The following is a 13,151-nucleotide window of genomic DNA, read 5'->3' as shown; positions in this document are numbered from 1 at the left end:
GTTCTGCGCATGCGTCCTGGTGGCTCGAAAATTTCTAGGGTCCCCAATTTTAAAGCTTTCTAGTGTTTCGGTGGAACTGGGATGTGCGCCTTCGATTTGTACTTTGACATACGTGGCGTGGTCGACCGTGCTTGCGCGATTTTCTCTTGAGGAGGAGTTTTTTACGTCTTGTGCTTTCACCGCAAAGTTTGCGTTGAAGCTATAGACAACGCGAAGGTTACTTCGCTCGCTGCAGCGGCCGCGTTTGCGAAAGGAGTTATCTGCTATCTAGAAGAGCCAAAGTAAGGGTTAGTTGAAGTAAGAACTGTGACATTTGTTAGTTCGCGCTCGTCCTGTGCATACCTGTGCGCTGTGTTCGTGCCTCCTTCTTTGTGTTTGAGCAGCGCGCTGCAAGTGTCGAGCTGTGACAGTTTTTAGTTGGCACTCGCCTTGTGTGTTTTCTTTTCTTGTGTCATCTGTGCTTGACTAGCAGTACACGTTGCTGGCCTAGTCGGTTCATGTTCAAGTACAAGCCACAAAAGTATGGCTGTTTTTGCGCAAGGAAATAACGAGGGACTCCTGGACCCCTTCCCTCGTTATTTCCTTGCGCGAAAACAGCCATTCTTCTGTGGCTTGTACATGAATTTGTGTTTGAGCAGCGCGCAGCAAGTTTCTAGCTGCTTGCCGTTCTTCCTGCGACATTCCAATTTCTTGCTATCGCATTCATTGCTTCGCCATTGAGGCGAAACTGACTTTTTTATTAGAACGTCAGACGCCATTTTGGAAACGTATAGTTCTTTTTTTTTTCGTATGCTCTTTCAAAAGTGAATAACTGATTGCTTGAAATGCTTGTTCCATTGTCGGAGAAAAGGAAATTTGAGAAAGTGTTCAACACACGGAACCCATGGAACAAACCACGACTTTAATTAAGGAGCCCGACCTGGTATAACCCTATAGCGAAACAAAACCGATGCGCATTCACGACGTTCGAACGCACATACCTGTCAGCGCCAGTGTGTAAGAACGGGACCACACTAGAAACGAGGGAAACAACAAACACGAAACCTTTTATTAGAACGAAAACGTAATCGAAACGTTATATGATATTTTGTCCGGTATTGAAACCGGAACATGTTTTAGCCGTTTTCAGATAAAGGGGAATTTCAGCAATCAGAAATAGTAACGACGTTAGGCAACGCTGGCATTCGCGCCTCTCTCGAGCAGGGGTCGTAAACGCGCGAACTGCGCGTTCGCTTTGTCTCTGCAGCGTTCGCGTGGTTAATTTTTTTTTTTTTTTGAAAAAGCAGCGCGGCGTTCGCTTGACATGGTAAAAGGTAAAATATATCTACACAGGATGGCTTTCGCCTTCGAGTCGTCTTAGCCCCTATGAGTTTCTCAAGACTACCGCTCGGCGCACTAGCAGATATTAAAATCTTTATGAACCTCTCGAAGTTTTACAGACCATGCCACTGACGGTGCTGCCAATACAAGAAACTTCCGAGTAGGCATTCCCAGTATTATGTTCACTTTTGGTTTCCACTTCCGGTCTGTTAATCCACTTCCCCTTATAACCAAGCTAAGGAAGGCTTCTGTAAAAATTTCGGTGAAAATGATCGTCGATATCGCTGACATTATGCGCCATTGCACAGAGTCGGTTTAAGAGGCACAGGAAAGACACGTCGCGTCTTCCGCATTTGAGCGTTGGCCGAAAGTACGCAGATGAGAAAAATTCTCCGTTCCAAAAGGGCGCTTAAGGTAATTTTATCAGAACAGATCGAAATTCCCCGAGTACGTTTTATTACGTGCTGTTCCTGAGATCATACTTAGTGCTTTGACTGAGTCGCGGTGCCTTTACCCATCTGGTTGCAGCGGTTAGAATAAATGCTAACTTGCGGAACATTCTTATAATCACATACATTTTGCGAATACATGGGCTGTTAAGCAATTGGGCAAAACTGCACTAGAGAATAAACTAGCAAAAAAATTACACCATCTCCCGCTAAAGGGGACCATGAGGCGATGCGAAGCCGGAGCACTTGCACGATCGCGTTCCGTTGGCGTTCGTTGGGCATGCTACCGACCTCGCGTCGTGGAACGCGAAGAGGGACGCTACGCGCGTCGTATCTTCCATCTAGCCTGGCCGTTAATTCTCACAGGGCGAGCGGGGAACGCGGTCGACAGGCGGGCGAGAGGGGGGCAGCGTAGAAGAGGAGAGAGAAGGGGAGGGGACGCGCATGCGCTCGAGCTCATCGCGGCGTTGCGCAGGAGAGAATTTCGGCATGTCTAGCCAACGCCTGGTCTAGCCCGCGTTTCAGAGGAAGAGTGGAAAGGGGGAGGGGAGAGGGAAAGTGAAGAGGAGAAGGGGAGAGGGAAAGTGGAGAGGGGAAAGGGGAGAGGGTGAGTGGAGAGGGTACGCGCATACGCAGTAAGGGTGGTCACGCCGCACACCACCACCGGATTGAGCTCCGCCTTAAAGATACTTCGCATCTAATATCGACAGGCGCATCCTTACGACGCGAAACGATTCCAAGAAGTGCCTGGGTACACTACTTTTCGGTCATGCGTTTCATGTTTGCCTGTATTAAATGCGAAGCATTTCTTAGAGGACCAAACGCACTTTTATCTATCTATCTATCTATCTATCTATCTATCTATCTATCTATCTATCTATCTATCTATCTATCTATCTATCTATCTATCTATCTATCTATCTATCTATCTATCTATCCCTTGGATGGTCCTTAGACGCAGAATTATATTCACGAGGTTTGTTAAGCGGTACAGTTTGCGATCATCTTGTTTATTTCGGTTCCTTGAATACGTTCTTTTCCGTAGGAAAGAGCGTGCGTAGGTGCCCAAACGCACTCCCTGACACAGCGTAAGCAAGCAGAAGATATGGCCTCGGATGGACTTGTTTGACTTTTCTTGCAAATAAACTGTTCGTTTCCATAGTAACACACAATAATGTTTTCTGAGACCACATTTCTCGATAGTGTCAACAGGAGCCTCCATAGTGGTGGTTGTACCAACCCACCAGCTACGAAATGCCCGCGGATATACAACAAGGTTCGAAAGTTGTTGAAGTTTGTCTTGTAGTTTCTCTTTCACCGAAAAAAATCGCTGCAGGGGCAACGGTGAGATCGTTTAACCATTGATATTCACCATGCTAGAGGTAAGCCTTAGACCATAGACGCAGGTAGTGGTTGATGCCGACACCGCGTTCCTTCCAGTCAACCTCTAGAGACTGCGCCAACGCTTCTTTGTGTGCTTGCGATAGTGCGCAAGCTTCCCTACTCCTCCTCATCTTTCAATATCCTTTTCTATTTCGCAAGGTACACCGGGCTCTGATTGAACTCCCTGCCTTGTCCTTATGTTCCGTCTCACCTGTCATGTAGTATAGCTTAGCGGCCACGCTGTTGCGCTGCGAAGCATGTGGATGTGGGTTCAATTCGCGGCCACGGTAGCCCCGTTTCGTGGAGGCGAAGCGCAAGAACAGCGGCGCACTTTGATTTTGGGAGACGTTAAAGAACCAGAGAGGTTATTCTCTAGTCCCTCAATATGGCGTGACTCATTATCGTATCTTGCATATGGCACGCAGAGCCCACAGTTTAATATAATAATAATAATTTTTATTTCTGCCTCAAGAAATACATGGACAGGGGAGCTGCAGAAAAAGCTGTAAGAGACAGCTTGACATATATATATATATATATATATATATATATATATATATATATATATATATATATATATATATATATATATATATGCGGTACTATTCATGTTGTTGCAGACTTAATGTAAAGCGATAGGGCCAATGGCGCATGACTGTTATTTTTTTTTTGTCCGCACGCAATGATTCAATGACACTCTTTATTGCCGCATGTACCTAATATCTACGACATAATTTCCGGCCCCAAATTGCATAGTTAATGTAAAACCGACGCGGCATGTTATCTTTCTTAAGGCATGTTCTTGTTTTCAGCCTTTATCGCTCTTGTTTTTTGTTTTGTTTTTTTTTTCATTTCCTAATCGCCTGGCTCGTCCTTCGTGGCGGTGATCTTCACAGACTCAAGATGCGCTTGGCGTGCGCACGTATGTGCGTCTGCAACAGCTTCGAGTGGCAATTTAAATTCGCTCTGTAATAGGCTTTCTGCAAAATCATTTTTCAGCACACGCCGAATGCTCGAATAAGTGTGATATTGCCATATCTGTGCTTACTTTTTTTTCTAGGTCGATAGATAGGTCGACACGATCTTACGTCACAAGAAAGACATAAATAGACACGCGTGCTTGTTTGCGACATGGCTTGGCTTGGGCTGCAATCATGACGGAGGTGAAAAAGAAAGGAAGCATCATTGCGAAACCTCAACATGTGATTTGTATGTAAATGGATCGGGAGAAAGAGGGCGACGCTTTTTTTCCCGTAACTCGCGAGGCCAAGCTCAGCTTACGCTATATGTAAGGTCATATCCCGCCTATTGCACCATCATGACTATACGAAATAGGTTCAGCCAGGAGCTTGTTTCTATTTCTTGCTGTTGGTTCCATGCTTCACGGCAGAAAAAAATGCAAGGATACAACAAAGGAAATACCGTAAACCAATGTAAAGCAACAAATGTTTTTAAAACTATTTATAGTATATGGAAGCCCATTTCGAGTAGGTCCCACGTTTCAAGCGTTTTCGCTGATCACCGGTGAAAGATAATTCTGACACATACTGCTGATGAGACCAAGAATTGACTAGAAAAAAAAATGTACGAAATGTCGCTTTTCCGAAAATATGAAAGCTGGCAATCAATATCGCCTCACCTACATGTATCACAAGCAAAAAAAAAATGCCGTGCTTATTCTTGCTTTGGTTATAAACAAATTGGGTTCCTGAATAAGTGGCTTTTTCGATTAAAGCAATGAATTTTTTACTCGCGGTGTTTCCGATTCGTTTACTTCCTTTCACATTGGGCAATCAGTTATGAACGAAACAAGCGTGAAAATGAAATTTTTACCCTCTGACATATAATTATCAGGCTTTAAGTCTATCCGTTTGCCGCAATATCAATTAATCAATTAAATATTGCGTAAAACATTCACCGCCTAAACATGCGCAACGTTGCGAACTTCACGTGGTTAGAATCTCGTCCGATACTATCAGCCGACAGCCTCCGCTGTGACAGCATCAGGCTGCGTGAATGTGTTGGAGAGCAAGTACGGAAACATCTCACGAGATCTACTCGGTGAATTAATATACTTGTGGTTTGCCAGCTCCCGGCGTAACGTCACGAACGTCAAATACGAGAACGGAACAAAAGCTGAAGCCACTTCCTCAAGGTTATATACATATATCTTTTGCGTCACGAACGTCAAATACGAGAACGGAACAAAAGCTGAAGCCACTTCCTCAAGGTTATATACATATATCTTTTGTGGGTTGACAACGCAAAGTAATGGTCGAAAGATGGCGCTGGCAGTTTAACGAGACTTTGCTGTGGATACTGCCAGATCTGAGTTTGGCCTTATCGTTGATCGCCGCAGAAAGCAGGCTCGTTTTCATTGAACTAGAGAAAGAAGAGAAATGACATCGATATAAATTGAATCAGAAGGTCGAGCCCCTCATCTGGCACACAGCTCGAACGGAATAACAAGTGCACCCGTTGAATTTTTATGAATAACCCGCGTAACCGAGAGCGCTTCGCTTACGCCATACGCCTTTAAGTCCTCATCAATACGTCAAGGTCGTTATAGATAAAATGGCGCCACCCGTGAATAATGAAGGAGTACGCGTGGCCGAAAATGAGTGCTTCATAAATATCGATTCGAGCAGCGCGAAAAATGAGGAAACTATAGAGCGGCTAGCAGAGAGGAGCGCATGCAGGCTCTTCCGCATCCTGCGCACGACTCGAAACACTTCCTGGCGAACGTATGATAACTCAAGAAGCGCCGTCGGTCGGACTCGATCATTTTCGTCCTCCCATCGGCGGCTCGTCCGCGGCGTTGTGGAACTGCAACGCGTTCCCGATGTCCGGATGTGTCGTCATCATTGACGACACTAATGGCATATTCGGATGGTCGTTTGAGAGCGCTCTAACCGTTTTTGAAAGTGGCGAATTCAACAGCTTTAAAGCTCCACAAAGAGAACAAGCAGGAATGCAAGTATACTGTTCCTCCTACTTTATCATGTATTGGCCCGCTTATTTTAGTAATAACGCTCGACGGAAGATATCGCATGCAGCTGAAAGCGACGAAGGTACTACTTAGGTTTAAAAAGAAACGCACTTGGACAAGCGGCTGTGACAGCGATGTCGCGTACTATGACGGACTGCGACTGACTGTGTGTGTGCGCTGTGTTATGTGCTGTCTTTCTCTCTCCATCTTTCAATCTCCCCCATCCTGTGCTCATGTGTAGGGTAGCAAACCGGCTGTCCTAAACTGGCTAACCTTCCTGCCCTTCCTTCTCTACTATTTATTCTCTCTCTCTTGATTGCTATTTTACATCATTTTTTCATAGCTTCCGGAGCACTCTGAAATAACCACCCGAATGTACCGTAATAACATAACAAACTCGCAGGGTCCCTCATGTATTCGCCTAAGATGACTCGAAGGTGAGAGCCATTCGGTATGGCTGTTTTAGCGTGCAACTTATATCAACCTCCGTCGTTCACTAATTAACGTGCAGTAATGGACAGTCAGTAATTAGCCTGCATTCTCTATTTGACTATCATTAATTAGCGTTCACTAATTAATCGGCAACTCACTCAGTTTGCATTGATTATCCTATATCAGCGCAGCCAAGCGTTCACTCGCTTTTGTGTGGCTTTCGCGCCAATAGACGTCACGTGATCTTTTTTTTTTTTTTGCTTCTCTGATGCCGACTCACGCCGGCTTTTCGTTCAAGATCACGTTCGCATGAGATATATCAGGCTTTCGCCTTAATAAAAAATGTTTGTGAGAGAAGTGAAACGCTGTTTGACGTCCCGCGACCCGCAGTCGGCTTTGTATTGCAGCGGTGCCTTTTCAGCCTACCTCAGCTACATCGTAGCGCGTGTGGTTACTCCATTCAATGTAATCTGGCGTAGTAGTGTTTGCTTTGTGGCTCTGTGGCGCCGTCCTTTACAATGCGGAGGTCTGCTGCTGAGCACAAAGTTGCAGCGTCGACTGTCTGCCAGAATTCTGATAGAAATAAAAGCTACGTTTGCGTATAATTTTTTACTCGTTAAAGAAATTGGGGTGGTGTCAGATAAACTGCGTTCCTTCGCTACGGTGTCTTGTCGTAAGCGCGGATGCGGCACTAAATTTTATTAGTAAATCGTTATCGACCACACAGTCATTCGATCATTATTTATCGCTAGAACGAAAGTAAATAGTGGAGTTTTCTCTGTTTGTTAGCAGAGGTTACTCCTTTTTAATGAACTATTAATTAATAGAGAGTTTTAGAATAGCGTTCGTAGCATTTGAGTTGCTTGAGTACGTATAGTCGTGAGCATTATGAGAGGGACAGCGCAATTACATTTTAAATGCCATAGCAGCTAAACGCAGTTGACAAGGGCAAAAGTGCTCATTACAGTAAATGCTAAAGCGGAAAGGTATCTCTTGCAATTCAGTAGGCCACATCTATATCGGTACATTACAAGTTATCGTGATTAAGCATGAATCCGTTGTTCTCTGTCATAATTCTCACGAGTGTACGCTAATTTCGAAATATAACGTGTGTACCTGTGCAAGAGGTTAGCTTTGCGCACCCTATATATTCTAAAACTGCCCAATGACCCTATCAGCCTCAAACAGAATATAGTGCACTGGGAAGATGCAGAAAAATTGTGCCGTCTGACAATCGTTGACAGGCAGATCAAGCGAAAGACAGGGGAGCATATTCGAGGACAGTAAAGAGGCTGGAAGTGAGGATAACGGAGAATTCAGGGTGAGAACAGTTGCGGATAAGTTAGAGTTAGTTGCCATGAACGTATGACGTCCGTAAGACGTACCGAATTGAGGAAGTTTCCCGCCACCAGAATCATGTAGAGGACTTCATGCAGGGCTTTGCAGTCTTGTATTTCTGCGCAGCGAAGTAACAAAAACATAACTCTCCTGTTTCAAAAGTTGAAGGCAAACAGACATTTCGCAGTACAGCGCCAGCGCTAGAATTGAGCTGACTAATAATAAAAAAATTGCGGAGAAAATGGTTCTACTTGTGGTCCGTTTCGAAATGCTTAAAATAGGCACATTTTAGGCTACATAAGTTGTGATACATGCTTATCATTCCGGCAGCGCACATTCGTCCGTAATAATATGTGATGCTTTCCAGAGGAGCTTTCTAGTCTATCACAAAGTCTCTTTCTTTTCTGTTTTTCGAAGTTTCTGTCTCACAGAAGATACCTCGACAAGCTGTAAAGCAAGTGTACAAAAAATTAGCAAAAAAAAATAAATATTAGTCTTCCCGAGGGTCCAATACCTAATATCCTTTGTACCAATGCACAACATTTGTGGCATGCTCGTTACATTCCACTTGTCTCTATAGCAAGAAATACGGCCTGGTTTGCTACATAGTACTCGGAATCATTCCTTAAGATTCTATTCTATTCTATTCTATTACTAGTGAACAGATGTAGTACTGCATTGCAACATCAATGAAATTACCTCAACACTTCTTCGAACGCAACGGCATTTGAGACAACTATTGACTCTACTACATAGTGTGTGTGTTTCGTTCTTGCACCTGAAAAACTGTGTACCCCAGACATTCACGGAATTTCTTACAACGAGCAATATATTCGATATAGACGTGCTATTACGTATTTTTTTCTTTAGGTATTAGCTAACGAAAGATTCTTAGCTGCTTAATTAACGAAATGAAAATGTGTAGCTGTAACCAGCAAATAGTCACAACTCTTAAGTTTTATCTCAATAAAAATGACGTAGTGACGGTAGAAAATATTTCGATCGCTTCTTTTTTCCAAGTTCAACTACATAATTTTACGCAAAATGAGCTGAAAAAAATATATCGACAGTCAAGCAACGGCTAAAGCGGGGCCCGCACGCTTTGCAAGTCTAAAATCGTCCATTCGTGACCTTACTATAATACGGGCCACTTTGTCTTCATTTCAGTTAACGTTCGCACGCCCGGTGGTCAAGTGGTTATGGTGCTAGACTGCTGACCTGAAGGTCGCGGGATCGAATCCCGGCCGCGGCGGCCGCATTTCGATGGAGGTGAAATGCTAGAGACCGTGTACTTAGATTTAGGTGCACGTTAAAAAACACGATATGGTCAAAATTTCCGTATCCCTCCACTGCGGCGTCCCTCACAATCATATCGTAGTTTCGGAAGGTAAAATCCCAACAGTTAATATTATTACTTTCTCTTCAGTTAACGTTCGCACACCCACTGTATTTGGCATGCGTCGCTGTTCTCAGAAAGTATGGGAACGCTTAGATTTCTGAAATCGCAGCCCATTCTCCAACTTGCGTGCGCACAAAAAGCTCAAGCATAAACGGGCAGGCGATAAGCAATGACTCCAACATATAAAGCGTCCGAAAACCGGTGCTACGTCACTTGTAATAGCCAGGTCACTGCCCGCTTTAGATCGTTGACCCCGATACTGCCGTGTCAAGGTGAAAAATGTTCGCCTACGGTGCATTTATGTTTACTTTAGTCACGTGCACCGCGCCCACTTTTCTTAACCAATCGTTTCTGGTTGTTTTCTTACTTCGCGACCGACAGAGAACATCGATCCCTCCCGTGCAGTCTGCGCTGCAGTTGAACTCGCAGGGGGTTACGGAATCGACACTAGTTCAGTGATAACAGGGTTAAGCGTCGTGGTATAGTTTTGTGTTACTGAAGAGAAAACGCAGTAAAAGAGCCAATAGAAAGAGCGTACAACCTTTGGCAGCGTTTCTGAGGCAGGTCATGGAGGTCTCGAGAGAGGCGACGATGGTGGGGAGTTCTTCTTGAAGAAGGAGGCTCTCAACGCGCAGTCGATAGCTGAAGATACGGAACAGGCGGGGGAAAAAATAAGAAAAGGACGAGTCATGAGGGATTTCATCGTTTAAAAACTTACAAGATTTCATACGTAAAGCGTTTCTCTTTTTTAACTGCCAATCTAGTTCGTTTCATGTCTCTTGAAAATCCCACAGAACCTGCCAAATTAAGTACGAATGCAATAGGAGTTGAGCTGGCTCGAGATAGTGGAACATTTTAACAGGGAAGAAAAGACAGCGTGGTGCGCATTCAGTTCGGCTAATGTCCTGTATTCAGTACACAGTCCTGTCCTGCTTTGAGATCACATAAAACATTCGCACAGTGTCACGTCTAACCCAAAAAGCTTGGAAGAATAGCGAAGGTTGTCGCAAAGCTGCTTCAAAAAAAAAAAGACCCTGAGAACGTGCTTTCACTACTGCAGATACGTGACAGGCGAAAACCTCGCTTAAGCCGCCGTGAGCCGATAGACTCTCGTGTCAACTCCCTTGCTAGTACTCCGCACCGATTCCATTGCCTCTCATTGCATCATTTCACTCACAGGCATGTGCGTTGGCGTCGCTAGGCCCCGGATGTATGCAGCGTGCATGAATGCATCCGGACAATGTGCACATGCACGTAGACATGTCTCCTGATTCCTACTTGTGTTAAAATGCCACGCGCATGCTAAACTAGCAGACATCAGCTTCGAAGTCTCGTGAAGTACTTCTTTTCCAATTTAACAGTCTGTAACTTGTATCTATGTAACGATGAACCATGTCGCTATGAGAGTATCGGCTACTGCGCCTGCTATACCAGATTTCACTGGCGCGAGCGAAGCGTAATTACACAACAATGACAACTGAAGCGTGAAGAACGTCCTTTACCCATGCTTCTGTTGCATCAGAAATAATATCGTCGTTCGCTTAGCGCGTGCATTCATCCCGCGTGATAGTGTAGCCCTTGTTCTTTTTGTCACTATATTGCGTTGGGCCATTGTTCTACCACCAGGGGCGTAGCCAGAAATTTTTTCTGGCTATGGGGCTCAACCATACTTTATATATGTTCGTGCGTGCGTTTGTATGTGCGCGTGTATATATGCGCAAGCAAAACTGAAAAATTTCGGAAGGGGTTTGAACCCCCCCAACCCCCCCTCCCCCCTGACTACGCCCCTGTGACTACCACGTTCGCTAATATTACGTCCGACTCCACAGCCACCTGCAGCCTCTGGTTTAACTAACATTTCCAGTGTAATAACTTTATTGAAACACTAGCCTGGGGCCTACATTCACAAGAATCGCTTACGTAAATTGTTTGTAAGAGCCAATTCTACACAGTACTAATGATGGACATACCATTAGCGAATGTCAATGGCAAATGGCAAACAACCGTTCAAAGTGTAAGACTATGAGTTTGGTACCTGTTTTCTTTTTCTGACGAAACGCCACGGTTGTGAGTCAGGTGCTCTTGTTGTGCTCTTGTCCTATCTACGTCTCTAACTAATCATACAATACACTAATTGCGCTACCTTACGAACCAGTCCAGATTTTCAAACTGTTCACCAATGACCGGCACCGGTCGTTGTTCATCGTTAAGTGAACGCTGTTTTCGCGGACGACAAGCCCCGATATATAAAAGAAAGAAAGAAAGAAAGAAAGAAAGAAAGAAAGAAAGAAAGAAAGAAAGAAAGAAAGAAAGAAAGAAAGAAAGAAAGAAAGAAAGAAAGAAAGAAAGAAAGAAAGAAAGAAAGAAAGAAAGAAAGAAAGAAAGCACGTGGATGGGTCCTCACTCCGGGAGTCGCAGGATCCTGGCGAGAAAGGCCTCGGGTGGCGCCAGTTGTCCTGGTTCCCGCTCGAGCAGGGCCGTCTCGAGAGCGGTCGCCGACTCGGGCGCCGGCAGCAGCGCCTGCAGAGCACGCAGCTTGTCGGCGCCCAGGTTTCCCCCGCCGCTTCCTCCGCGGCGCAAGATGTCGAGAAGTTGAGCCTCGTCCGCCTGGCCACGCAGTTGCTTCAGGAAAATGCCCACCTGGCAAAACAGTCGAAACCAAATCGTAAGGTTTAGCCTCCCTAACCAGCAGATAAGCTATGAGAGAGAGAAAGAGAGAGATGAGTGAAAGGCAGGGTAGTTAACCAGGCAGAGTCCCGTTGTCTACCATGCACAGGGAAAAGGAGGCTGAAGATGAGGAGGAGGAGGAGGAGGAGGAGGAGGAGGAGGAGGAGGCTGTGTTTCACGCTGACACGTGCACACAAAGTCCTCGTTGTCCATTTCGTCACAACCGCTCGTATAGATATGCACCTCTCAAGAAGCGCTGGGACGCTTTTGTAGCCTCGCAGATGCGTGAGACTACAGTGCCAAGATTCCCCATTGCAAAAGGTGTGAAGTGGTAAGAAATCTGCTCAAGGCAGTGCCACAGGTCCAAGAAAAATACGATATCACCACGGAGAGGTTGACGCTGGCGTGCAGCTGCAGGGCTTCTTGGCAACCGACACAATCTATCCCTTGCGCTGTTAATTTTTCCAGACGTTATAATACGTGCGATCTTCTCCGTGCGAAGTACCACTCTTGAAGCCTGTATCTGCTGTCCGACGTTTTCTAAGCAAGTTGTCCACGCATCGATTACGCAGGTAGCGAAACAAACTGCAATTAGGGAGAGATATTCATGTCCCTTCAGCATACCTATATTGTCGGGCAAATTAGCTGTAGAGAGCTGGCGCGTCATCGCCGTAAACGGTGCAATCATTTCGCGGTGAGGAAGGCGGGAGGAAGGAAAGAAAGGCGAACAAAACTGATAAGATGAACGCGATCGGATCCATTTGTTGTACCCTCTTTTGTAATTTCTTTACACATTTTATTCCACGTAAGCTGCGCAAAAACTTGTAATTATGCGAGAAGTAAAGATGAAAGCATTTCAGCACACCACTTTATTGTTACATTTTCTGAGAGAGGGAATTAAACTTTATCTTACTGCCAGGCGTGCGTTCCCTTCACCCAGTGATGGGTAATTGAATTCCTTATTCCAGGTAGCCATGGCTTGTAGCCGACGCCCTTACACCATCCGGAGCTGGCCCTCAAGGTTTAGTGACTTCAGCAATGCCTCCCACTGGTCTTCCGGATTTTGTCGTACGCTCATAGTGCTCGGGGACTGCTTACATCTTGTGAATAATAATAATAATAATAATAATAATAATAATAATAATAATATAATAATAATAATAATAATAATAAT

The 13,151-nt window shown here is 44.9% G+C and overlaps 1 protein-coding gene across 1 annotated transcript in view; it reads right to left on the bottom strand.

The window, feature by feature from the left end:
• LOC119381089 (inverted formin-2) overlaps nt 1–13,151 on the bottom strand; it is a 183,256-nt gene that overhangs the window by 160,070 nt on the left and 10,035 nt on the right. Inside the window, exons 6-8 of the mRNA XM_049412157.1 lie at nt 11,715–11,950; nt 9,852–9,952; nt 7,959–8,029 (exon numbers count right to left, since the gene is read on the bottom strand). Coding sequence (XP_049268114.1) covers nt 7,959–8,029; nt 9,852–9,952; nt 11,715–11,950 — 408 coding nt within the window. The remainder of the gene's footprint in view (nt 1–7,958; nt 8,030–9,851; nt 9,953–11,714; nt 11,951–13,151) is intronic.

Source organism: Rhipicephalus sanguineus, chromosome 2 (assembly GCF_013339695.2).
Source record: "Rhipicephalus sanguineus isolate Rsan-2018 chromosome 2, BIME_Rsan_1.4, whole genome shotgun sequence".
In the NCBI taxonomy this organism is placed as follows: Eukaryota; Metazoa; Arthropoda; class Arachnida; order Ixodida; family Ixodidae; genus Rhipicephalus; species Rhipicephalus sanguineus.
The sequence above is the reverse complement of the archived record's forward strand: the minus strand, read 5'-3'. Positions and strand labels throughout refer to the sequence as shown.